The sequence below is a fragment of the Triturus cristatus genome, chromosome 4_1 (assembly GCF_964204655.1).
Source record: "Triturus cristatus chromosome 4_1, aTriCri1.1, whole genome shotgun sequence".
Lineage (NCBI taxonomy): Eukaryota > Metazoa > Chordata > Amphibia > Caudata > Salamandridae > Triturus > Triturus cristatus.
This window is the reverse complement of record NC_140585.1, coordinates 1,122,346,402-1,122,374,063: the sequence shown is the minus strand read 5'-3', so window position 1 is coordinate 1,122,374,063 and position 27,662 is coordinate 1,122,346,402. Positions and strand designations below refer to the sequence as shown.

Below are 27,662 nucleotides of genomic sequence, written 5' to 3'. Positions count from 1 at the left end.
TTTTTGCACCCTAGTACCGTTCACCAAGATTTTGAAACATGGATGGTATTCTCTGCACAGACTATCTGATAGAGACTACTAGCCGCAGATTCCTTAACGTAGAATTATCCCCAGGCGTGAGACTGGACCTGGAAAACTTTCTTGCCCAGCATCTCTGTGTGCCAGGGGGCGGTACCACGCGACTCTGCCCCGACGTCCTCCGCGGGTGTGACGTCCGCAAGGTTACATAAGCCCTATCCCGGCTCGCTGACGTCAGTTTTCTTCTTTTCAGCGTGCAAAGCAGATGTGGATCTTGTCCCAGGCCTGTTTCAGGCTTTCTTTCTCCACTTTTAGGCTATTTTCTTGAGAACAGTGTGCGAATGCCTTCGGGCTTTAAGACATGCTCGTCATGCGCGCGCCAGATGTCGCCGACGGATCCTCACCACATCTGCATGTGGTGTTTGGGGGAGCACCACGACTCCACGGACTGCGAGGCGTGTCAGCAAATGAAGCCGAAGTCCCAGCAGGAGCGCCGGATGAAACTTTGCAGGCCTCATTGGCTCTTCCTTTTCCTTCTCTTCCTGGGACGTCTGCGGATCCCTTGCCGCATGCGGGGAGTCCTCCGACATCGCCGGCAGTTCCGGCGCAGACAGGTTCGGATCCAGGTTCGGAGGATGTGGTGCCTTCGGGGTGCAGCCCTTCGGTGTTCCCTCCTTCGGACTACGGCGCCTCTGCCTCGCCGCAAACCCCCACGGGGGTCCCTGTGGTGTCGCGGAAGGTTGCCAGGCCTCAGGGCTCGGGCGTGTCCTCGAGTCCCCCTCGGTCCTCTGGACAGGCAGTTGCCTTGGCCGAGGTGACAACGCTCAGGCGCCAGCGGCTGCTGGCGGCACCGCAGGGGCCAGCTAGGTGTCGGGCGTGTACCCGGGCTCCTCTCGTCCCTCCACGCAGGCTGCTGCCTTGTTGGAGGTCGAGTCGACATCTTTTTAGCGCCGTTCCTTAGCCGCCCCCGCTCCAACCCCACCTCGGTCTCCTGCGCCGCGCGTTGTGGCAGAGGTCATTCCGGCGTCCCCTTCGGTGCCGGTCGACATTGACCTGACGCTGGTGGCGGACTCTACGGCGCCGGCCCGACGTCGGGTCGTTGATTCGTCTTCGGACGCCCCCTCTTCTCCAGCGATTCGGCGATTGTTGGTTTCATGTTCTACGGAGACGGGTCGTCAAGTCGTGGCCTTTTCCCCGGTGTCCTCTAAGGACGGCTCTAAGCGCCCGCAATTTTCGCCGAAGGCACCTCAGGTTCCCCATTTATTGGCCCACCCTCCCCCGTTTTGGGCTTGGCCTTTCCTTCCCCCAGTTGGGCTGGGGGGGCGGCCGCCTTAGCTTGCAGCCGTCGCCCACGGAGGAACTGCTTTCCCCGTCACGGGGCCCTACGGAAGCGAGTGCTGCCTTCGCTCAGGCTGTTTACACGGCTGCGGGGATCCTGCGCATGGGCGATCCAGCTGCCCGTTTCCCCACGGATCATCTTCTGGAGGTCCTCCATCAGGGTTCTGGTGGTCGGGAGCTGCTTCTTACCTTCGAGGCTTCGCTCCACACTTCTCTTTTGGGGGATTGGGGGTGGCCCGCCACAGGGGACCCAGCGCCACAGCAACTTCTGCACCGCCACCGTCCTGCGCCGCATGATCCTGTCTTTCTTTCCCTCCACCCCTCCACCAGGGACCCTCTTTTGCAGACTGCCTTTCCCTCCCTGCCATCGGTGTTGTCCTCCCAGTCACGGGAGGCCCACCGGTTGGATTCCTGGGGGTGCAATATCTTCACCTCTACCAGTGCGGCTTTGCGGGCCCTTAACACTCTTTGTGTATTGGCTATGGCCACTTCTTGCTTGTGGGATTCGGCGGAGTCCCTTATGTCTGTCGCTTCTCAAGAGGGTGCCTGTGTTGATCTGAGGCACCATGTGTTGGATGGCCGGGAGCTGGCGGCGTTTATTGTTCGCTCGGCTATGGATATTTTGGAGGTGCTTGGTCGTGCCATGGCTTCTTCAGTGGCCCTTCGTCGGCAGGCCTGGCTACAGGATAGTGTGTTCCCGGAGAACGTTAGGGAACGGCTGGTGGACCTTCCCTCTGATGGTACTCTTTTGTTCCACGCCCCTGCAGATTCTGCCATTCAGAGGTTTCTTGCGGGGCATCGTCCTCCTCCTCCTCCTCCCCCTCAGTGACCTGTGAGTCGGTCTGTGTTTTGGGGGGTGTTCTTCCGTTGTTTTCCTGGGGCCTTGTAGCGAGTAGCCCAGGTGTCTGTTCTGTGTGGTTGATGTGCCTTCGGGTCCTTTTGTTAGGACTTTGGTGCTGTTGGCTGCTGGTCTGGCCCTTGTTTGGCTTGTGGTTTTGTCTGTTTGTAAGCCATATAGGCCCTGAGATTAGGCCTTCTGTGTATTCTTTATTGGCTGCTTGGCAAGCCATCTGTGGTTTTCTCCGCAGGTTTTTTCTGTTTGTCCTCTGCTGCGGAATTACTTTACTAAGAGGGTTCCCATGTTCTGGGACGTAACTTGCCCTATGTGTGGTACTGGTAGCTATTATATAGCTCTATCCTGTGCTGGGGAGGTGTGGTCGTCCTTCTGCTCTCCGTGGCGTCACGGTATATCGCAGGTGCGATGTTCTTGCTGATGGTTTTGGAATGGCTTGTGTGGCGCCCCGGTCCGTCCTTCTCCTGGATCGCTGTGTCACTAGCCTAGTCCGGCCTGCTGTCTGCGGCATTGCGTTATAGCGGTTTTGCATTTCTGTCCGCCTTGGTCCTCTGTCTGGTGTCCAAGGGGGGGAGACTGGTTTCCCTGTTTTTTGTGTTCTGGTGGACGGCTTGGTCCGTCTCCCTCTCTCTCCTTCATTCGTGGGTCTGTGTGTGCCGGCCCCTCCCTTGGGGTGTGTCCTGACCCTTCCTGGCCTCTGCCTTTGGCTGGTGCCTCGCTTGTCCTGGGTGCATCGTTCCATGGTGTTGTCTGCTGCTGGCTGTCATGCCAGTGCTGGCCTCTTGTTCTGCTTAACCATTGTGGCCTTTGATGCATTCTCTTGTGCTCTTCTTCTGTCTGCACTTTTGGCGGTGCAACCATCCCTGCCTTGTCCGCTGCTTGCGGCCGGGGTGTGTACAGCTCTTTCTGTCACTGTGTATGTGTTTCTTCCGGTGGGCCCTGCCTCCGGTTCTACCTCTTGTCCCTAGGGGTTGAGGTGGTCCTAGTGTTCCTTGAGGCTCGTAGGGCGCTGTCTGCCCCTGTGGGGTGTTGGGCGGGTCTCCCTTGGCGGAGGACATCGGGCGGAGTCGCGTTGTACCACCCCCGGCGCGCAGAGATTCAGGGCAAGAAAGTTTTCCGGGTCCAGTCTCACGCCTGGGGATAATTCTACGTTAAGGAATCTGCGGCTAGAATCGTCTCTACCAGATACATCGTTACCAAAGGTAAGTAACTTGTACTTCAGTAATGGCAAAAGGAGTTTCTCTTCTAGGGGATCCTTATCAATAATCATACTCACTGAATAGTTCCTGCCCACTCCTAGGATCCTGGATCACCTGTAGGCTTTCCCTGTGGCAATCACATCCACTAGAATAGTTAGGGAGCTTAAGGCCCTTTCAGCCTCTCTGCCTTTTGCATTCTTTTCAAAGGGCGGAGTCTCAATAAGGCTTAAACCATCCTTTTTGCAAGAGGTGGTCTCCAAGTTTTTTTGTGTCACTCTATCTCTTTGCCTTCCTTTTATCCTCCACCTCATCCTTCCAATGATGGGAACATGTCCACAGGTTAGGTCCTAGGTGGGACATCAGCCACTATATTCATAATGATCATAACAGATCATAATATTTTTGTCACCTCTGAGGGCTCACCTATGGCTAAATTAGTTAGTAACCCCACCTGGAATTTTCTGGACAAAAATGTTGTGAACTGGCTGGTACGAAGCTGTCAGATGGTTTGTTACCACATTCGCTGGGAGATAAACAGCTGGCTCTGCACTTCTGTGAGGTGTTCCAATCCAATGAGTCAGGCAGCCTGAGCCTCTTTGAACTTTTCCGATAAGCATTAACTGTTTGAATCAACAGGACAGAACACCCTGTCAATTGAGGATTTCTACCCCTCAAGGTTGAAAGAGCATTGTCAGTCCTCCCCAGTCGTAGCTTGTATAAGATATCTGAGGGAAAGAACACCTGTTAGAAGACCAAATGACTTCGATTCCGTAACACTTTTTGTAATGGATATGACTACTTACTTCCTCAGGTTCCTTATCACCCTCCCACTAATCTCCATGAAGTTACCTCTGTTTACACTATTTTATCTTTTGACTGTGCCCTCTGCATCGTTCGAAAAGTAGGGAGTTGAAAAGTTAGGTTGGAACTCACATTGCTGGCTCCAGCCACATTTTATATGTACTACCCACAGCACATTCCTTTGATCCCCCCCAACTCCATCAAATGCATCATTCAGATTCATGGCACTGATGACATGCTACTGCTGGGAAATTCTTCAGATGCAAACTGGTGCCCGGTGATGAGGTTCACATCAGTTATCTTCTGGGGCTGTGGCATCCTTCAAAAAGCACATTACTGAAGGCAATTACCTTGTTCTTTGAATGAACAGTATTTTATGCAGATTTACAATGACCTTTTCTCCTCTCCCCTTCCTTGTGTTTAGGTGTTGTATTTCTGTACCTCTTTTACATAGGAGGAAATGTAGCTACTAATGTTTGAGGCACCATTGGCCACCTATGTACCAGTGGTGGCATTTGCAAATCAGCCGGATCACCTTGAGCTCTAGAGTGGTATACATAAATTGCATCTCTTTCTGGCTTCCTGAAATGACTTCTTATGTAAAGAATCTGAATATAGCTGTTGTATTGGTCAGAAACGCTGTCAGCTTAAGTTAAGTGACTCTTTTGAAATGGGGATTAATTGTGAATGACCCAGATTGTGATGAGACCATACCTTTTATTTGTCTTCATTAGTAGTCGTAAATATACTTTTGAAGTTCATAAATTACTCTTAACTTTACATTAAAAGCTTGATTTATCATTTATTAAAACATATAGTTTCACAGAATGTTTTGTGGCCTGAATTTAAAATAAGTGTTTATTTGCAGGACAGCTTCAACGTCAGTCGAACAAGTAAGAGAAAGAAGTTATCAAAGAGCTTTGCTTCTCAGTGATTGTAGGAAAGACAAAGACAGTGGTAAGTGCGCATCCATTGCTTTATGAGGGAACTATAGTAATTATTTTCCAGAGCAGTTGTTTATTTTTACTTGAATCATTTTTATTACATTTTAAGATAATTATTCCAGAAAATCAGCATGTCAGAGACCATATCCCTTGGGATACCGAAATATAGTGAGCTTATCAAACAATAGTACGCTGCATGGGGGAAATAGGTCAGAAGCGGTTTGTGAGCAGTTATGATTATAAAGCACACACACAGTAGGATAGTAATGGATTTAGAGATACACTGGGACTGGAATCAAGGGAATCCCGATAAAGAAGCATTCACTTGAGATTTCGGAGGGGCTTCTTTGAAGATTCTTACGCAGGATTCTTGTTTAAGAAGTCACCTAGTGAAGAACTGGTTTGCTTCATGGATGAATGTTTCTGGTCATTTTCAGCAAGTTTGTTTTCAATTCTCTAGGTTTGACAGATTGCATTCCAAAATTGCAAAAAGGATGGTGAGCCAGGATTCTTACATTCTCCAGTATTGGGGTATCTTTCATAGATTCACATGCTTGAATCATTCCCTGTTGCCTAAGTGAGAGTGCCCCGGTACATAAAAAGCAGTAAGTAATTACTCTAACATTAAAGTTAATAGAGAAAAACCATTCACTTTAATATCTCGTCCTAGTCATTAGTATGGTCCAGACTTCAGACAATCTGGCGACAGCACCCTCTAGAACCCTCTCCACAGAGGCTCCAGGCTCTCAGATTTTCTACTGCATGTTGTGTGAAGGGAGTCTCCCTGAGCTCTGCTTAGTACTTTCTCTTGGCCTTCTGGATTTCTACAGAACTTCAATTCAACATGTCTTCTTCTAAAAGATCTCTCTTCAGGCATTGTGATTCTTGTGGGAAACAAGAAGTGTATCTACTGCCTTCACCCTGAACCCCAGGTGACAGACTGTAACATCTGCAAGACGTTCTCTCAAAAACCCTGAGAGACAGAGAAGGGTGTCTGCTTTTGTGGCTACAAAAGCTTAAAAATAAGGACAATCCTTTATCTAATGAGGAGAGTGATTCCTCTTTAAAAGCTACAGCATCTAAGAAAAGGGTTAGTGAGGCGGAGCTTGTATCTCTTAAGGCTGTTAAGGTGTTGAAAAAGCATCACCACACCTCAAAACTTGAAGATCAGCATTCATCTTCTTAAGAAGATCTTGCCTCTCTTAAGGGTCAGTCTGTGCCCTCTACGCCCTTAAATCTTCTTCAAAAATGAAGCCGTCATCAAGGTCTCTTCCTGAGACAACTTAAAAAGATGCTCCGCCGACGAAGCCGTCAACGACACCTTTGTTGAAGAGGACTTCAGTCGCCACGACTACTACGACAACGTCCACGTTCTCTTCTCCTCAGACTAAGATGATTATGTCGTCAGCATCTTCTCCGTCAACGTTAGTCTTTGTGAGGGAGAGGTCGTCATTGACATCAACTTCGTCTTCCTCATAGACGAAAAAGAAAGGACTCCTGATCGAAAAATATTTCGTCGACGGACACTCCGTCACCACTGCTGCTGGTGGCGGCTCTCAAGAACAAGTCTCTCTCGTCGGTGCTGTCCTCATCAACGGTAGCCTCGTCGACGGAGCCGAAGACTTCGGATTCAGATCTTCGTCGACGAACCTCGTCAACATCAAGACCGTTGACGGAAGATATGTCGATGAAAACTTTTAACTAAGACTTCCTCATCGGTGGTTTGCTTAACACAGTCGACAAATTTGACTGCTTCTAAAGATAATACAGGACTATCTAAGAAAAGACCTTCTCAGGATATAATTTTGCCTATCCACACTTCTCCAAGCAAGGTGTCTCCCTATCCTCCAGAGGAAATTTTTGATTATGGAGCAGATGAAGACGAATCAGAGGATGATGGTATGTTTGGGGTGGCTCGCAGTTTGTCCAACCAGGAGAGGCAAAGAGAACAAACAATCCAAATGCCTGTTTCTCTGGTATCAGACTTACAACATATGGTAGAGGAATACTACTGCAGGTTTCCCCCTTCAGAGCCAGCATTTTCAGCTCCTCAAACACCTATTACGCAGCCTTCTTTGCTAATTCGATCCTCTCCTCTGGTTTCTCCAGTGCCTACAGCAACACATCAGCAGGACCAGGAGGTTCATACCACTGATGACGACAGAGAAGAGGGAGAGTTAGATGAGATATCCCTCCTCAATGAATGGGATGACTATCAGATCCAAACACCATCACCTTCCACTGCACCTCCAATAGATTCACTGCCTCAGGATGTAGGAGCTTTCCATACTCTTATGGTGAGAGCGGCTAGGAGGTTTCAGCTTCTAATGGTTACTAAACAGGCAGATTGTTTCCTGTATGATTTCAAGGAACAGACAAAGAGACAAGTTCGCTCTATTCCCATAGTAGATTTCATATGGCAAGAAGGCTTAAAAGTAATGAGAACACCAGCCTCAATCCTGCTGGTCTTACCTGAATTGAAGAAAAAGTATAAGGCTCCTGATAATTTGTCTGCCTGTCTTATCGGGCAACCTAAGCCGGACTCGGTGATCTCACAGGCAGCCCAATGCGTGCCAGAAATCCTGCTTCTCCACTATCGGCCCATCCGGATAGAGATGGAAGGCCTCTTGACTCCATCTGTAAAAAATATTCTCTACCGTGGCGGCAACTACTGTCAGAGCGGCCATCTCTCTTACCATTCTAGACAGATACGACCGTCAAATGTGGTCAGACATTTAGGCTTTTATTGAAATGCTACCAGAGGAATCCAAGGCTGAGGCGCTTAAGATTCTACAGGAGGGAGAAAGGATCTCGGCTGAGATCATGGATTGTGCAGTGGACGTTTCTTCCACAGGATTCCGCCAGCTGGCTGGGGCTGCGGTCCTGAGGCGTCAGGGCTGGTTAACGGGTACTTTGTTCAGACAGGAAGTGCAGACGAAGATAATTGACATGCCTTCTGATGGTGAATCTTTATTTGTACAACACATTGATGAAGCCCTTCAGACCATCAATAAGGACACAGATACGGCTAAAGCTCTGGGCAGTACAATTCAAGAAGCAGCCCTTTTGTGGAGCAAGAGGCTGTGGTTCGTCTTCCTTTCGGGGAGGTTACAGCCAGTACAAGCACTACCAGCCATATCTGATAGAGACATCTAGCTGCAGATTCCTTAACTTAGAATATTTCCCAGGCGTCAGACTGGATCCAGAAAACTTTTTCCCCAGCAGTACCTCTACACGCTCGGGGGCAGCGTCACCCAGCTCCGTCCTGACTTCGTCCACGGAAGTGACATCAATGGAGCCATATAGGTCATTCCCCCACCACCCCTCCCCACCCCCCCACCCCCAGGCGTACTGATGTCAGTTTTTCTTCTTTTCCGTGTTCCAACGCGGATCCGGGAGAAGCGGTTCCTCAGGCCTGTTTATTTTTCAGGCCTTTATGATGCCCTTTCGCGTCAGTTACAGTGTGCTGATGCCTTCGGGCTTCAAGTCGTGTGTGTCCTGTTCGCGGCAGATATCGGCGACGGACCCCCACGAGATCTGTATGTGGTGTCTGAGGGAGCACCACAACTCCGTCGAGTGCGCCGCCTGCCGGCAGTTGAAGCCGGAGTCCCTGCGGGAACGACGGATGAAGTTGATGTCCACCTGGATGTCCCAGTCGGAATCCTCAGCGGTGCTGGCCTCCGTCTCCAGCAGAAGACTCCATATGGCGCAGTTCTTCTTCCCACGCTGAGGTTCCTGTCCAGGATAGGTCCCAGAGTTGTTCCCGTGGACGTTGCTCGCCTACGTCGGGTAAGCACCGGAAAAAGTCACCGAGGTCGTCGCCCTTGCACAAGCGTGACGTTGGGGCCGGCTGCTCCCAATCTTCACTGGACACGGGCATTCAGGAGTCTGCCCCAGCCTACCCACTGTTTCCTGGTGTGGGTGCGACTCGGATCCAGATGGAAGCCTATTCCAAGGCTCTGCAGGCCATCTTTGGGTCAGCCCCTCTCCCTGGTGCGCCTTCGGGCCCCACAGTGGGGGTAGGGCCTCAGGTTGGGGGTTTGCCCTCGGCCCCGGCCGAGTGCCTTGACTCCGGATCCGGGGTTGCTCTGACACCAGGACATGGCCCGGATGGGCATCCCACTGCGACGTCTGGCCCTCCTGATGCGCCTTCGTGGGAGGCGGTTCCAGCGCGGAGCTCGACTCGGAGTCGACATCGTTCCTTCCCGCAGGCTCCTGCCTTAGTGGAGGTCGAGTGGACGCCGGTCCGACGCCGGGCAGACGCGGCCTCTCCGGGGGGTCATCGACGTCGATCTGATGCCGTCTCGAGGTCGGTTGACGCCGGTTCCGTCCCCGGCTGTTCCTCTGCTGGTAGAGGACGTGACCCCAGTGGGTTCTCCATGCCCAGGGTTGTTTCATTGATCCATGGAGCAGGGGCCCATGGGGCACTGGCCGGCTCATCCTTTTGCAGGGCCTCTGTTGTGGGGTGGAAGGATTAGCCTGCAGCCGTCTCCAACGGATGACTTGCTGTCTCCGCCTTGGATGGCCATGGAGGCTGGCGCTGAGTTTGCGTGGGCGGTTCGCAGGTCTGCAGATATCTTGCAGTTGCAGCCGCCCTCTGTCTCCCTGTCTTCAGATCCTTTGTTGGATCTTCTCCACCAGGACACGGTAGATGTGTAGCCTTTGTTGCCCTTTGGCGGATCCTTTTATGATGTCCTTCTGGGGGACTTGGGCCAGACCCTCATCGGGGGATCCCGTAGGTCACGCTGTTGTTCATCACATCGCCGGCTCCAGACGCCCCTACCTGTTTGTCCCTCCATCCAAGGGTTCACAGACTTGTAGTCCAGTCAGCATTTCCTTCCTCTCCTCTTCCTTTGCTTCACCCCTCTCAGGAGTATAGGTGGTTGGAGTTGTGTGGCCGCAGTGTCTTTGCATCCACCAGCTCAGGCAGTCGGTCTTTGAACACATCCTGCCTGTTTGCTCGGGCCACTTTTGCCCTTTGGGACTCCGTCGAGCGGCTCCTCCCCTCTTTGCCAGAGGGCCCTCGTGCTGACCGGGTCCGACTAATTCGAGATGGCCGCGACATGGCGTAGTTTTCCGTCCAGTCGGCCATGGACACCACTGATTCCGTGGGTCATGCTATGGCCAGGTCAGTTGCCCTGCGTCGCCATGTGTGGCTCTGCGATGGCAGTTTCTCTGACAATGTTTGGGAGATGCTCAGGGATCTGCCCTTTGATGGGATCCATCTGTTTGATGGGCATGCCGAGTCGGTGGTCCAGCGACTCCTCTCTGGATTTCGATGACTGCCAGGTTTTTAGTCCTCTTGGAAGACTTGTGTTTTCGTATGCAGTATTTTCCCTGCTTTTATGATTTCCTTCTCTGGGCTCAAGACATTGTTGGCCAGACAGTCTGTATGGCTGTTCAGCCGTGTTCTTTTACCTCCTTATGGTGCAGCTGGGCCTGCTGTTTTAGGATGTTTCTTTTCATCCTCAGCTTATAAGCTTGCCTCAAGAGGTTTCCCTCGTTTTTTCAAGGGATGTGACTTACCCTATGTGGGGTATTTGTTGGCTGCTGTGTAGTTGCTCTTCCTTGCCAGGAAGTTTTGCAGGCTCCCGTGGAGCTCTCTTTGTTTGTTTCTGTCTCTCTGGGGATTTTTCCTGTGGGTTTATGCCTCCCGCTGTGGTGGTACATCTCCTCTGTTGCAGCCATCGGGCTGGCGTGTCCCTCTCCTGGAGCTTCTTTGCTGCCTATGGTTGTTCCGTTGCACTCTCATGCATCCGTGGATGCAGTCTGCTCCAGTGTGTTGTTGGGGTTCTACCGTTCCGGCTCGCACCAAAGGGGGGTTCACGTCCTCCTGCCTTGCATTTGGTTCTTCTTTCCGCATTACATTCTGCCCTTAGCACTTTGGCTGTTTTGGGTGTGGGTGCACGTCCCTGTGGGCGCTTTGTTCCATTCCGCTCCAGCCCCGTTCTTTCCGTGTTCTGGGCGGGCACCACATGTGGGTCCGCACTGGGTGTGTGCGGTATTACGAGGGACCCGTAGTGTTACTTGAGCCGCTGTCTTGGCTGCGTTGTCTGTAGGGCTGATCCCTCTTGCGTTTTACCTCCCTATACCGGTTCCCGGCCCGAACTTTGGTTTTTCTGTTGTTGCCGCACACGGCTCAGGTGTTTCTCCTCCTGGCCTCTGCTGCGTTTTTCGGCAGCCTTGTTCCATCCCCGGATGTTTTCTGGCATCATCCGGTCTATTGATATACTTTTCCAGACATTCTGTGTCTGAGGATTACTGACTCCCTCGTCTTCCTTAGCATGGTGGTCAGTATCCCGCCTGTTTCGCGCTCACTCAGCCTTTCCTACCCTGATCGGGGGGTTGGGGTCGCCCTCTTGGTTCATGGACTTGTGTGTCCTGCTACGTTCACATCGGTGCCGTAAGTGCCATTTGGGCGACTCTCTGGGTCCTCTTCCAGTTTCCTCTTGGTTGTCACTTTCTTAACTTTTTCATATGTTTCTATGTGCTGTGTACGCACATGAGAGGGCAGGCATGCGTGTGGGGGTTCCCTGATCTCCGCCAAAGTGCCCCGTGTCGGGAGCCCATCAGGCATTGCAGCGCCGGCCAGACGAGGAGCAGCCCGATGATGAAGCATGACACCCTTTGGGGTGTGTGAGGGCATTACATTCCAAATAAATGGATTCCCATCTATTTGGGTATAGAACCTACTGTGACCTGCATAATTCTTACTGGTTTGTTTAGGAACAGCACAATATTTCAGTTTTTGAGCTGTGGCATTCTGCCATTGTGCACTGGCCCTTCTGGTTCTATGTTTTCGTTTAGTCCCTGTCTGGCTTATAGTGGACTTGTACTGTCCTCTGACGGATTGTGGTACCTGGCTTCCCTTGCTCATGCTCCACTTTTTACTTTGTGGTCTAGTGTCAGCTACGCTGGCATTGCTGAGCTTTATGGGTTTGGTGTCAGCCGTGCTGGCATTGCTGTCCCCACCTTGTTTTCGTCACTGTTCTTGACAGTTTACTACCATTGGGAACTTGGTGGCTTTCAGTTGCAGACCCTCCTCCACTGGGGTTTGGCTTTGGTATCTGTTCTAAGTTAAGGAATCTGCGGCTAGATGTCTCTATCAGATGAACGAGTTACTTACCTTCGGTAACAATGTATCTGGTAGAGACACAGTCTAGCCGCAGAGTCCTTAACGCCCACCCATCCTCCCCGTTCTGCAAGAGCCTTTCCAGATGAGATGCTGCCCACTTGCCTCCTTGCTGGTAGCAGTTTTCCTCAAGGGTTTTCTAGTTCCTCTGCCTCCGGGGCAGGGTGTGTCATTCTGTTTTGGCATATTGGCTGTCCGCCATTTTGGTTCTCGTGTGGGTAGGTTTTGTGCTTTTCCATGTTCCTCCACCCTGATTGCTATGGCGTGGAGTTTCCCATGTTCTTCTGCCCTCCCTCCGCCCTTGTCTATTTCTCCCCATTACTTTGGGGTCTCCTTGACTCTGCAGCAGTCGATTGGGTTGTCCTTCTATTTGACTATGCTACAGTTCATAGGTCATTGTGGGGGGTGTGGTGGGCATCCCTTTTTGCTCACTTCTGGTCCCTTGTCATGAGTCATGTTGTTCCAGTCTTGTCCTTTACAGTTACAGTATATGGTTACTGACTGTCTTTCATATAGTTCCATTCTGTGGTTACAATTTGCCCTTCATTTGTTATGCCATTCGTTTCCACTCCCGTTGCCACTTACGGGGGGCTCAGCTCTTCGCTGTGGTGGGACTTTTTCTGGGGCAGGGGCTCTGTTCGCTCCCTTCAGTTCCTTCAAGTGTTGAATGCTCTTTCAATATGGTGCTGTTTCTCATCCTTCTCTGATTTCTTATCGTTGTTGTTTCAAGACATTTGTTGTTTCAGTGATTTTTACTCTTTTTTGGTACACTGTTTCTATAATCTCACAGGTTTTTTTTTTGTACTGGTTCCACGTTGTGGCACGGAAACGTTTCACAGAAAACTGACGTCAGCACGCTGGCGGGGGGGTGAGGGGGGCCTATATGACTCCATTGATGTCACTTCTGTGGACGACGTCAGGATGGAGCCGGGCGACTACGCCCCCTGGCATGCAGAGGTACTGCTGGGGGAAAGGTTTTCCGGATCCAGTCTGACACCTGGAGAATATTCTAGTTAAGGGAATCTGCGGCTAGTCTGTGTCTCTACCAGATACATCGTTACCGAAGGTAAGTAACTCGTTCATCAGGGTCAATCAAGGTACCCATCATCACAGAATAAACCTTAGTTTAACCAGCCTCCTGCCGCTTCCTACATAAACTACCGAGGAAAGACTGCCTTCAGAGGAAGAGATAACTCCAAGAAGCAGTGACAAACTGCCACTGCCGTACACAGTTCCCATCAATCCTCTCGTGGTTGGTGGAAGAATTTCCTTTTTCCTTCCCAGATGGTCTACAATAACAACGGACAGATGAGTTTTAGATATAGTTTCCAACGGTCACACTTTGAATTTCTAAAGATTCCTCCAAACTGCCCTCCCAGAGGTCCCCCTCCTGCTCATCTAAAAGGAGCTCTTGTCGCAAATAAAGATAATGTTAAAAAAGGGAGCGATCAAAGTGGTACCAGGAGTACAGTGAAGAACAGGGTTCTATTCAAAGTTTTTCCCCATAAGTAAGAAATCGGGAGAGTGGCGTCCCATCTTGGACCTTGGTTGTCTCAACAAATATCTAAAAAAGCAATCCTTCCGGATGTTATCAGTTCAGGAGGTGCTTCAATTGATAAATCAAGAAGATTTCATGGCGACCTTGGATCTTCAGAGTGCCTATTTTCATATCCCTATCCACCCCAGGCACAGGAAATTCTTGTGCTTCAGAGTGACCGGCAAGGATTTCCAATTCAGAGTTCTACCATTTGGCCTTCGTTCTGCGCCCCGAGTGTCCACCAAGGTCCTAGCACTGGTGGCGGATCATCTACGTCGTCATTTGTGTTTAGAACTGTATTTAGTGTTGCCTGTTTCCCTGTAATTTGTTTTTGCCTTCTGTATTGCCTGTTTTTTGCCCCCTGCGTCCTCCCTCCCCGCTCCCCGGTCACGCGCAGCGGGCGCGCCGATTGTGCGCCGAAGGCGCGCCAAAGGTAAGCCCGTCTACGCCCGTCCGCGCCTGGACCGCGCCCAGTGCCAGGACCCCTGGCCCACGAGGACCCCGGCCAACCCGCCTGACATACACCGCCGCCACCCTCATCGCACTCAACACCGGCCGAATCCCAGGATGCTACCAAGCCACCCCACGAGGCTCCCACGGACCCTTCAGCTGCCACGCCTGCAAGTTCACCTGCATCCGGACCTGCCCGGCACCAGCACCTGCCAAGCCGAACACCAGCAGCTACCACCTCAAGTGCATCCTGCTCAACACCCGCTCCGTCCGCAGACACGCCATCGAACTCTGGAACCTCCTAGACACCACAGCCCCGGACGTCGCCTTCCTCACGGAGACCTGGATGAACGCCTCTTCAGCGCCCGACATCGCCATCGCCATCCCAGAGGGCTACAAGATCACCCGGAGGGACCGCACCGCCAACCAGATGGGAGGAGGCATCGCCATCATCCACAGGAACACCATCCGTATCACGACTAGCACCGACAACACCCTAACCACCGCCGAACATCTGCATTTCCAGATCCACACCGACCCGAAGACCACCCTCAGAGGCACCCTGATCTACCGACCCCCGGGACCACGCACTCAATTCAGCGAGGACATCGCCGACTTCGTCAGCCCGCATGCCCTCCCCTCCGCTGACTACATCCTCCTGGGGGACCTCAACTTCCACCTGGAGAACAACAACGACCGCAACACCAGCACCCTGCTCGACAACCTCGCCAACCTTGGACTCAAGCAACTGGTGAGCACCCCCACCCACCTCGCCGGACACACACTCGACGCCGTCTTCTCATCCAGCAAAGACATCGCCTTCAGCCACGCCACAGAACTCCACTGGACGGACCACAGCTGCGTCCACTTCACCTTCGAAAGAACGACGATCCACCACCACCAGCAACAGGTTGCCCGTAGAAGCTGGAACAAGATCACCGTCGACCAGCTCGCCGCCTCCCTGAGCCAGCACCCTCCTGCCAGCTCAGCGAACCCCAGCCAGGCCGCCGAAAACCTCACGAAGTGGATCAGCAACTGCGCGGACGAACTCACCCCTCTGAGGACCCCGCCCAGCAGACCCGGCAGCAAGATAGCCCCATGGTTCACCGACGAACTCAAGAGCTCCAAGAAGAACTGCCGAGCCCTCGAGAAAGTCTGGAGAAAGGAACCTACACCGGACAACATGACCACCCTCAAGCTCGCCACCCGGAAGCACCACCAACTGATCCGCGCCGCCAAGAAAACTGCATTCAAGGACCGGCTGGACAACAACGCACACAACTGCAAGGAACTCTTCAACATCGTGAAAGAGCTCTCCAACCCCAACGCCGGAAATAACGACATCACCCCTTCGCAAGACCTCTGCAACTCCCTCGCCTCCTACTTCCACAACAAGATCGCGGACATACACAACAGCTTCAGCACTCAACCGACGCACGCCACGACCACAGCAACGCCGCCCACCACCACCCTCCGAACCTGGACTCCGATCAGCACCGAAGACACCGTCCGCATGATGAACTCCGTCCACTCCGGATCTCCGACCGACCCCTGCCCTCACCACGTCTTCAACAAGGCCGACGCTGTCATCGCACCCCACCTGCGGGACATTATCAACACCTCCTTCAACACCGCCACCTTCCCCGAGAGCTGGAAGCACGCCGAACTCAGCGCTCTACTCAAGAAACCTACAGCAGACCCCACCGAACTCAAGAATTATCGCCCCATCTCGCTACTCCCGTTTCCAGCCAAAGTCATCGAGAAGACCGTCAACAAACAGCTGGCCGCCTTCCTCGAGACGAACGGATCCCTCGACCCCTCACAGTCCGGCTTCCGAGCCAACCACAGCACCGAGACCGCCCTCATCGCCGCCACCGACGACATCCGAGCCCTGATGGACAACGGAGAAACAGCGGCCCTCATTCTCTTAGACCTCTCCGCGGCCTTCGACACTGTCTGCCACCGCACCCTAGTGCTGCGCCTCAGCAATGTCGGAATCCAGGAGAAGGCACTGGAATGGATCGTCTCCTTCCTCGACGGAAGAACACAGAGAGTCCGCCTACCACCGCACAAGTCAGAGGCCACCGAAGTCATCTGCGGCGTCCCTCAAGGATCCTCGCTGAGCCCTACCCTCTTCAACGTCTACATGAGCCCCCTCGCGGCCATCGCACGCCAACACAACCTCAACATAATCTCCTACGCCGACGACACCCAGCTGATCCTCTCCCTGACCAACGACCCCGCCACCGCCAGAGCCAACCTGCACGAAGGGATGAAGGATGTAGCCGAGTGGATGACGACCAGCCGCCTGAAACTGAACTCAGACAAGACGGAGGTCCTCATCCTGGGCTCCTCGCCCACCGCCTGGGACGACTCCTGGTGGCCCCCCGCCCTGGGCACCGCACCCAAACCGACGAACCACGCACGCAACCTGGGCTTCATCCTGGACTCCTCCCTCTCCATGACCAGACAAGTCAACGCCGTCTCCTCGTCGTGCTTCAACATCCTGCGCATGCTACGGAAGATCTTCTGGTGGATCCCCACGGAGACCAGGAAGATCGTCACCCAGGCCCTCGTCACCAGCCGACTGGACTACGGCAACGCCCTCTACGCCGGAACCACCGCCAAGCTCCAGAAGAGACTCCAGCGGATCCAGAACACCTCAGCCAGACTCATCCTCGACATCCCACGAAACAGCCACATCTCCGGACACCTGAGAGACCTGCATTGGCTCCCCGTCAACAAAAGAATCACCTTCCGTCTCCTCACCCACGCACACAAAGCCCTACACGATCAAGGCCCGAGCTACCTCAACAACCGAATCAACTTCTACGCTCCCAAACGCCACCTCCGATCAGCCAGCCACGCCCTCGCCGCCGTCCCACGCATCCGTAGAGCGACAACAGGAGGAAGGTCCTTCTCCTACCTGGCCGCCAAGACCTGGAACTCCCTCCCGGCCGACCTGCGCCTGACCCAAGACCACCTCTCCTTCAGGAAGAAGCTCAAGACCTGGCTGTTCGAGCAGTAACGGCACCCCACCCCCCTTAGCGCCTTGAGACCCTACGGGTGAGTAGTGCGCTCTATTAATGTCTTTGATTGATTGATTGAACAGGAATTCAAATCTTCCCTTGTTTGGACGATTGCCTCATAAAGGCGGAATCTCTTGGAGTGGCAAGCACTCATACTCAAGAGTTTCTCTCTCTCTTCCAATCCTTGGGTCTTTCAATACATTTTCCAAAGTCTCAGTTAATCCCTTCAAAGGTGAAAACATTCTTAGGGGCAACATTGGACATTCATCAGGCAAAGTGTTTTGCCTCACAGGAAAGACCAGAAAAGATCTGCAAGTTGGCAGCTTTACTTCTCACAAGAAAGTTCACTTCAGTCCGCAAAAACAAATCGCTTCTGGGAATGTTGTCCTCCTGCATTCTCCTTGTTCCCAACTGTTGTTTGCGGATGAGACACCTGCAAGAGGATTTGGACAGTCAGTGGCTGCAAATTTCAGGGTCCTTCGACGACATAATCAGGATAACACCTCGAATGGAAAAAGCGTTCCAATGGTGGACTCACATCCCGAACATAGTTGCAGGCCTATCGCTCCTAGTGGATTTGCCAGTTTACAAAATAACAACCGATGCACATATAGAGGGGCTGACAGTGAAAGGAAGAAGCTACCAACAAACTTTACACATAAATCTTTTAGAGTTAAGAGCAATATTCCTGGCTCTGAAATCTTTTCGCTCAAAAATATCAGGAGCTTCAGTGTTAATTCGGACAGACAACACAAACAACAAGGAGGGACAAGATCAACTATGCTATCCCTACAGGCCCAATTCAACACCAGCTAACACTAACAGCAGAACATGTTCTGGGAGTGGCAACATCCTGGTGGATTCCTTGAACAGGTCGATTACAACCAACCACGAATTGGAACACCACCAACCAACACTGGATCACATCTTTCGGTTGTGGTGCAAACCGAGATTAGACCTATTTGCGACCAGTTTGAACAGCAAATGCCAATTCTTCTCCAGTTGGCTACCCCAACAGGGATCGTACGAGAATGCATTTTCGATAAACTGGCCAAAGATTTATGCTTACGCTTTTCCTCCGATTCCTTTAGTCCCAAGAGTACTTCGGAAGATGAGAAAGGAACCCTGCCGAATACTCATAGCTCCCAGATGGCCTCACCAGTTCTGGTTCACAGAGCTTCTGATTCGATCGGAGTGCAAACCCAGGTTGTTACGCCCATTACAGAACCTACTGACAATCAATTGCAGCCAGGTCTGCCTTCCAGACCCAACATTGCTGTGATTAGCACTGAACACTATGAGTTCGCCGACCTAGTAATGCCGGCTGACTGTCGGGAAGTCCTGGCAAACACTAGGGCTCCTTCCACTATCAAGACTTACAAACTCAAGTGGAAGAGATTCTGCCATTGGTGTATAAGATCGGAGGTGCACCGTAGCAATTACTGCCTTTTTTCCTACAGCTGGCTAAATCTGGCCTTTCTCATTCTTTTATTAAAGTAATCCTTGCTGCGATTTCCAGGTTTCGGCTGCAGAATGGGCACAGTCGCTTCAAGAATAATAACAAAATTCTTAAAGGATTGTTTAGAATGTTCCCTCCAATTAGGCGTCCACCTCTGCCTTGGCATCTTAAAATTGTTCTAACGCAGCTTATGAAGGCCCCATTATAACCTATTCATAGGGCTGACTTAAAATACATTACATGGAAAACGGTTTTTCTGCTGGCACTTACATCAGCCAGACGAGTAAGCGACATACAGGCTTTCACTACTCATCATCCTTTCCTCCAGTTCACTAGAGACCCTGTTATACTTTGTACTTATCCTACCTTTATACCCAAGGTCCCATCGGATTTTCACTTAAACTAACCAGTCATTTCGAAAACTTTCTTCTCAAATCCACAGTCACCAGCGGAAAGATCTTTGCATTTCCTGGATCTAAAAAGTGATAAAATTCTACTTACAGAAAACAGCCCCCATACGTAAGGCTGATCAACTTTTTGTGGATTATGGAAAAATTAGAAATGGACATCCTGTCACTAAACAGACTCTAGCACGTTGGATATCTTCTGCAATCCAGTTTTCCCATCAACAAGCACTCTATGAGAGCAGTCTCCTCTTAAACGGCTCTCTTTGCTGGTGTGCCTATTCAAGAGATTTGCAGAGCGGAAACGTGGTTCAGCAGGCACACTTTCACCAAGCATTACTGCCTAGAAGCTGCAAGTAATACTGATACAGCTGTGGGACAGGCGGTGCTATGTAATCTTTTGCAGTAAAGGTGAGCCTCTATTCTTCCCACTTGCCTTTATGTTAATCAATTGTTGTCATGATAGTAGATGTCACTGTTATTTTGTGCATATGCATTGTCAGATACTAATGTATGTAGATGCATTTTTGTGTGTGTGTGTGTGCGCGTGCGTGTGTGTGTGTGTATGTGTTATGGATATACGTATGTGAATACGTGGTATAGGTATTCACTATACACTTGGTGATGTACAGGATTCTGTACATTGTGTAAAGACATACATACTTACATTACAACTGCTATCTATTCAGATTCAAGCATGTGAATCCATGAAAGATACCCCATTACTGGAGAAGAAAATAAGTTACTCACCTGTAAACTGTGGTTATCCAGTATTGGTATCTTTCATAGATTCACATGCGACACACCCTCCTCCCCCATAGAGACTCCCCTGGTTTATTCATAGGTTTTTACTACACTTGTGCTAAAAAATCTGAGAGCCTGGAGCTTCTGTGGAGACAGTTCTAGAGGGTGCTGTTGCCTGATTGACTGAAGTTTGGACCATACCTAATGGCTAGGACGAGATGTTAAAGTGAATGTTTTTTCTCTATTAACTTTGATGTTAGAGTAATTACTTACTGCTTTTTATGTACCGTGGGACTCCCACTTCGACAACGGGGAATGATTCAAGCATGTGAATCTATGAAAGATACCAATACTGGAGAAGCACAGTATACAGGTAAGTAACTTATTTTCTCATCGGGTAATTTGCTGCAGTGCCATTGCTGCCAGTAAGTCAAGTAATCAATTTTTGCTCTTACTCTGGGGTTTGTCAGAATTGAGAGTAGGAGGAAAATGTCTCGGAGAAATATGTTGCTGTTTGGCAGGATGATGGAGGATAATGTTGCTTGAAATTTTGTTCCAAATGTGGCATATTTGGGGCAGAAGAACCCAGTAGAAATTGTTTTTAAATAGGACACATTTGAAGAGTTTGCTAGGAGGCCATAGTCTCTATGATAAGTGAAGAGAATTGAATGCATACTTTTGACTGATTTGGCGCACCTGCTAGCTATTTACCAGACTAGTTTCAAGCCCTATAACAAATGTTAAGTGAATACAGCCAGGACACCTTTAGCAGGTTAGAGAGAGGTTTACCAATTTTATCAATCCTGATTTAAATGTCAAATTATCCAAAGATTGAGCAGGGATTGGTTGATTGGTATGAATCTGCAAGGAGGCGTCAGACCCCATTCGGGGGGCCAAAGAGCAGACAGGGTCTACTGGACCCAAACGTTGTAGCTGAAGTATTTTATGAGTGTCCCATTTTTCTGGGACTCTGCAAACTGGGCCAAGTGCACACTTTCCACACTAGTCTCCCCGGGTAGGAGGGCAAGCAGTCAAAAGCTTCTGAGGAAAGTAGTGTGGCGGACAAGAGCTCATAACTCAATCGCAAGAATAAAATATTGTCCAGCCCCCTGCCCATCTTTTAGTTAAAAGAAAGCACTTTATTATCACAGCAAAATAAAGCACTCCACAGCTTAGTAAGGTCTCAGATACAGGGTTTTAATCGGGTTTGAGATATTCAATAAGGCACTACACCTGTTTTGGTACCCTACCCTCTTTCAGAGTTCCCTAATGTCTAAAGCCCCTGATGTATATCATGGACATATGCACAGATAAGGCACAGGGGTAGGGCATTCAAAAGAACCTTACATTCTAGACGCACTGCCACTTCGATTAGTTTTCCCAATACAAGTTCACCCGATAAACGTCTTAAGCTCATGCTGGAATTCTTCTCCCCTTTTGGTCTCTTGTTAAACTTAGTTACTCCACATTTTACCTGTTCTATGTAGGTGCAGTTCCATTGGTGCAGGCAGGCCTCTTCAGAGTTCCGGCTCATGCAGTGATGGTTCTGCTAACCACAGGAGTGCAATGGTGATCTCAGTCTGACCTTAGCTACTGAGCAGAATCATTGCTCCAGGCTCATATGGCGACGCTCTTCTTCAGCAGTAGCAGCCTCCCATGGCCCGGTGAAGAAGGGCTGCTAAATATAGCTGGTGCAACTTCCGGGACAGTCATCAGTGTGTGGGTGATTTGGGCCTATTAAGGCTTCTGCATCAGTGGCAACGAGGAATCTCTCATGTTGGCAGTGTAAGCACCAGGCTTTTGGGCATATGGTAGGATGCTGAACAAAACAATAATACTTGTCTCTTAAAAGTCTTGGTGCAGTTCAAAGCAAGGACTCCTCTGGGACACAGGTAGACCCCTTCACAATTGGGTCTCTCCCTTTTGGTAGCCTGCTTCTCCCGGATTTTACTCATGCCATGAACATACTTGACTTCACCTCCAGGCTATTCTCAGCACCCTCATGCCAATGCATTCTCCTCCTTTCTACCAGCAGCAAGATAGATGTAGATTTTAGGCAGGCCTTTGGCTCCTCCCTCTGAAAGTGTTGATTTCATGTGATGCCCCCTCATCTCTTGGAGACTGCCTGCCGTATAGGCACCAGTTCTGGTCAAATAGCAGTCATTCGATTACTCTGCAGATACTCCACAAGTGGGATGCTTTGGATCTCAATTTTATACTAATTTTCCAGACTGGTGATATTGATCCACTTTTTTAAGGTTTTAGAACTGGTTTGGGTTGGTCCTTTTTGTAGTGTAATTTTATGGCTGCTTCTCAGACACATTGGTACAGGGTAATGGCTCTCACAGCAGATAGCAATGATGCAAGCTCTAAGTAGGGGTATCCAAATTAGGTGAGATCTCTTTACCTGAGTCATTCACCATGAAGCCATCAGTGAAACATAATTTAATGAGACTACGTTTTGGCCTAATCCCCCTGATGGTGTATAAATATGGCCATAGGTATAAGGAAGATACTCCCTCTCAATCCCGTTTTTGCGGCAACTGGAAGAGTCCCTAATTCACGTTTTATACCTTTGTAGGACATTGCACCCTTGCAAACGTTTTAGTTGCGTCCAATCTGGCTCATCCTCAATATGCGGACATGCCAAGAGGCCCTAGAAGAGTGTATGAAGGGTGATTCTGCCCAGATGGCTTACCGTTTTGTTAAATACATGTCGGAAATCAAATCTATTTTACCTGTAGACTATTACTATGAATTTTAGCCATACCAGTCATGAACTTTCTTCTAATATGAACTCATTTTTTTACAGAGAATGGAAATCGTTTTTAACTTTGTAAGAATTGCAATGATTTTAATTAATTGTGCAATAAAAAAATGTATCTTTATCTTTACCCATGTGTCATCAGCTTTCTTGAAGCAGTAATCAGGGGCAGACCCTCCTAGAAAGTTCCTTACCTTGAACAACCAAAACTGCAGTCCCACCCTTTACACCTACATTCAACCAAATGGTAGTGGTGCCCAGGAAGGACGAGGCAATTTATCTATTTTAACGAGTGATACGAAAAGGGCTGAGGCGGGGGAAGCCTCTAGAAAAAGTGCAGGGAACTAGTGTGAGAGGGAACGAGCTGAAGGGGAGATAGTAAGGAAAACTATGTGCTTCCATGAAGTGCTTAAAGAAAATGAAAACAGAGTACATCCCTCATGCCAGCAGTAAATGGATGCAATTTATCCAGTTAAAACGATCGTCAGGAAGCTATGCTCTAGAGGCGGGACAAGAAGTAAATTAGAATATCTCTCTGCCTGCATATTATCTGAATCCCTGCATAGCAGCAGAAAGAGTATTACACTCGCAGGACATTAAAGGATGTGCTAAATTTTATGTTCAGAGAACTAAGGATTTTTGCCTCACCTTCTAGCTGTTCGTAGATTATGGCCTTTCTAATAAGAGTAATCTTACAACAAAGCAACATGTAGCCAAATAGTTTGCATCATGTCTAATGTTGATTTACGCCTGAATGAACAGAGACTCCTTTACAAATTAGGGTTACTTAACAAGCAGAGTGGCAGTATCTGATAGAGACTACTAGCCACAGATTCCTTAACGTAGAATTATCCCCAGGTGTGAGACTGGACCCGGAAAACTTTCTTGCCCAGCATCTCAACGTGCCGGGGGCGGTACCTCGAGACTCCGCCCGACGTCCTCCGCGGGCCTGATGTCAGCGAGGTCGCCTAAGCCCCACCCCGGCGCGCTGACGTCAGTTTTCTTCTTTTCCGTGTGCAACACGGACCCGGATCGTGTTCCTGGCCTGTTTCAGGCCTTCTTTTTACACTTAGCGTTTCTTGGGTACAGTGTGTGAATGCCTTTGGGCTTCAAGACGTGCTCGTCTTGCGCGTGCCAGATGTCGGCGACGAATCCTCACCCCATCTGTATGTGGTGTTTGGGGGAGCACCACGACTCAACTGACAGACTGCGAGGCGTGTCAGCAAATGAAGCCGAAGTCCCGGCGGGAGCGCTGGATGAAACTCCTTTTGGCACGCATGTCCATGTCAGCGGCGTCGCGGCGTCCGTCCCCCGCGGACGGCTTCAAGAACCGCCGCTTCTGACATCGTCCTTCTCCCAGGCCGCAAGGGCGTCGCTCACCTCTTGGTAAGTGTCGCAGTTTGTCCCCGAGGCCCGGTCCCCCGCCTGTTGGGGGTGTGGTTTCTCCGCGGGTGGTGCAGCCCCATGCGTCATCACCCTATCCGCCGTTCCCCAGGCCTCTTTGGCTCTTCCTTCTTCTCTTCCTGGGGCGTCTGCGGATCCCTTGCCACGTGCGGGGACTCCTGCGGCATCGCCGGCGGCTCCGGCGCCGACAGGTTCGGATCCAGGTTCGGAGGGTGTGGTGCCGTCGGGGTGCAGCCCTTCGGGGTTCCCTCCTTCGGACCACGGCTCGTCTCCCTCGCCGCCAGCCCCCGCGGGGGTCCCTGTGGTGTCGCGGGAGGTTGCCAGGCCGCGCGTTCTGCCCGAAGTCGTTCCAGCGTCCCCTTCGGCGCTGGTCGACATTGACCTGACGCCGGTGGCGGACTCGTTGATTCGTTTTCGGACGCCCCCTCTTCTCCAGAGGTTCGGCAGCTGTTTATTTCATCTTCTCCGGAGACGGGTCGCCAAGTCGTGGCTTTTTCCCTGGCGTCTTCCAAGGACGGCTCTTCGCTGTCACTGCGCCCGCAGTCTTCTCCGGAGGCGCCTCAGGTTCCCCATTCATCGGTCCACCCTCCCCCTTTCCGAGATTGGCCTTTCCTTCCTCCGGTTGGGCTGGGGGACGGCTGCCTTAGCTTGCTGCCGTCGCCCACGGAGGAACTGCTTTCCCCGCCGCGGGGCCCTATGGAGGCGTGTGCTGCCTTCGCTGTTTCCACGGCTGCAGGAATCTTGCGCATTGGCGATCCAGCTGCCCATTTCCCCACGGATTATCTGCTGGAGGTTCTCCATCAGGGCTCTGGTGGTCGGGAGCTGCTTCTTCCCTTCGAGGCTTCGCTCTACAATTCTCTTTTGGGGGCCTGGGGGCATCCTGCCACGGGGGACCCGGTGCCCTAGCCACTTCTGCACCGCCACCATCCTGCTCTGCATGATCCTGTCTGTCTTTCCCTCCACCCTTCTACCAGGGGCCCTCTTTTACAGACTGCCTTTCCCTCCCTGCTATTGGTGTTGTCACCCCCGTCACGGGAGGCCCGCTGGTTAGACCACGGGACTCAAACTATCCTGGCTGAAGAGGGGTGAAACCCCGAAACCGGTCCTAGGATGCTTGTTTCCCGTCCAGGGAGGACCTGGCTTGGCAGTTCGGGCTGGACTGTTCCCATGAGGCACAGGGTTAAGACTGATTTGCATATGGCCAGGTCTAAACTGGGGTGGCATGGTGAGCAAAAGAATTATGGATTTAACCCAGATCTCTTGACTGGGGGTGAATGTTTTGATTTGTTCTGCATTCCGTCCATCAATTGTGTGTCTTTTGCTTTCTCGCCCTAAGTGCGCCAGGTATGCCCAGACGTGGGTCCGGGGCTCACTGTGCCACTGTAATCAAGCTATCAGGGGTGAAACCCTGAAACCGGTCCTAGGATGCTTGTTTCCGGTCCAGGGAGGACCTGGTTTGGCAGTTCGGGCTGGACTTTTCCCATGAGGCTCAGGGTCAAGACTGATTTGCATATGGCCAGGTCTAAACTGGGGTGGCATAGTGAGCAAAAGAATGATGGATTTAACCCAGATCTCTTGACTGGGGTTGAATGTTTTGATTTGTTCTGCATTCCATCCATCAATTGTGTGTCTTTTGCTTTCTTGCCCTAAGTGCGGCAGGTATGCCCAGACATGGGTCCTGGGCTCACTGTGCCACTGGAATCAAGCTATCCTGGCTGAAGAGGGGTGAAACCCCGAAACCGGTCCTAGGATGCTTGTTTCCGAGTCCAGGAAGGACCTGGCTTGGCAGTTCGGGCTGGACTGTTCCCATGAGGCACAGGATCAAGACTGATTTGCATATGGCCAGGTCTAAACTGGGGTGGCATGGTGAGCAAAAGAATGATGGATTTAACCCAGATCTTTTGACTGGGGGTGAATGTTTTGATTTGTTCTGCATTCCGTCCATCGATTGTCTGTCTTTTGGTTAGATTCCTGGGGGCGCAATATCTTCGCCTCCTCCAGTGCTGCTTTGCGGGCCCTTAACACTTTTTGTGTAGTTGCTAGAGCCACTTCTTGCTTATGGGATTCGGCGGAGTCCCTTATGTCTTCCGCTTCTCAGGAGGGTGCCTGTGTAGATCTGCGGCACCATGTGTTGGATGGCCGGGAGCTGGCGGCGTTTATTCTTCGCTCGGCTCTGGACGTTTCGGAGGTGCTTGGTCGTACCATGGCTTCTTCGGTGGTCCTTCATCGCCATGCCTGGCTACGGGATAGTGTATTCCCTGAGAACGTTAGAGAACGGCTGGTTGACCTTCCCTTTGATGGCGCTCTTTTGTTCCACGCTCTGCGGATTCTGCCATTCAGAGGTTTCTTGCGGGGCTTCGCCCTCCTCCTCCTCCTCCCCCTCCCCCTCCCCCTCAGTGACCTGGATGTTGGTCTGTGTTTTGGGAGGTGTTCTCCTGTTGTTTTCCTGGGACCTTGTAACGAGTAGCCCCGGCTGTGTGTTTTGTGTGGTTGATGTGCCTTAGGGTCCTTTTGTTGGGCCCTTGATGCTGTTGGCTGCTGGTCCGGCCCTTTTTTGACTTGTGGTTTTGGCTGTTGGTAAGCCCGGTAGGGCCTGAGATTAGGCCTTCCGTGTCTTATTTTTTGGCTGCTTGGTAAGCCGTCTGCGGATTTTTTCTGCAGGTCTTCTGTTTTGTCCTCTGTTGCAGAAATATTTTCCAAAGAGGTGTTCCCATGGTTCTTGGGATGTAACCTACCCTATGTGGGGTACTTGTAGCTATTACATAGCTCTGTCTTCTGCTGGGGAGGTGTGGTCACCCTTTTAGGGCTCCTTGCTCTCCGTGGCATCACGGTATGTCGCAGGTGCGATCTTCTTGCCAATTGTCCTGGAGCAGCTTGCGCTGGATCCATCCTTCTCCTTGTCGCTAATTCGCTCGGCCGGTCTGGCCTGCTGTCTGCAGAATCGTGTTGTGGCGGTCCCGCACTTTTGCCCTGTGTTTTGGCTTGGTCCTCTGTCTGCTGCTCCAGAGGGTTTGGCTTTCTTGGCCTATGTGTTCTGGTGGCCGGCTTGGGCCCGTCCTCTGTCTCTCTTTCTCTTCTGCCGGTTCCTTCACTTCTTCGTGGGTCAGTGTGTGTGTGTGTGTGTGTGTGTGTGTTCCTGGCCCGGCCCCTCCCTTGGGGTGTGTCCTGGCCCTCCCTGGCCTCTGCCTTCGGCGGGCATCTGCCTTGTCCTGGGTGCGCGGTTCCGTAGTGTTGTCTGTTGCTGGCAGCGCATGCCCGTGCAGGGCTTCTTGTTCTACTCCACCGTTGTGATCTTGATGTGTTCCCTTGCGCCCCTGACTCTCGTTCCGCTGAGGCTTTGCGCACTGGTGCTTTCTTCTTCCGCCTGTGCTGTTGGCTGTGGAGCTGTTCCGGCCTTACCCGCTGCCTGCGGCCAAGGTGTATTCAGCCCTTTTTCTCTCTGTGCATGGGTTTCTTCCGGTGGGCCCTGCCTCTGGTCTACCTCTTCTCACTGGGTTTGAGGTAACCCTTGTGTTCCTTGAGGCTTTTAGAGCGCTGTCTGCCCCTGCGGGGTGTTGGGCGCTCTTCCTTGGTTGGGCTTAGGATA

The 27,662-nt window shown here is 51.3% G+C and overlaps 1 protein-coding gene across 4 annotated transcripts in view; it reads left to right on the top strand.

Annotated features, from left to right (window-relative positions):
- The window catches only part of KMT2E (lysine methyltransferase 2E (inactive)), a 2,077,373-nt gene that overhangs the window by 1,984,294 nt on the left and 65,417 nt on the right, over positions 1-27,662 (top strand). For all 4 annotated transcript variants that reach the window (XM_085654164.1, XM_085654162.1, XM_085654163.1 and 1 more), the window contains one exon: positions 5,078-5,166. In XM_085654164.1, coding sequence (XP_085510290.1) covers positions 5,078-5,166 — 89 coding nt within the window. The remainder of the gene's footprint in view (positions 1-5,077; positions 5,167-27,662) is intronic.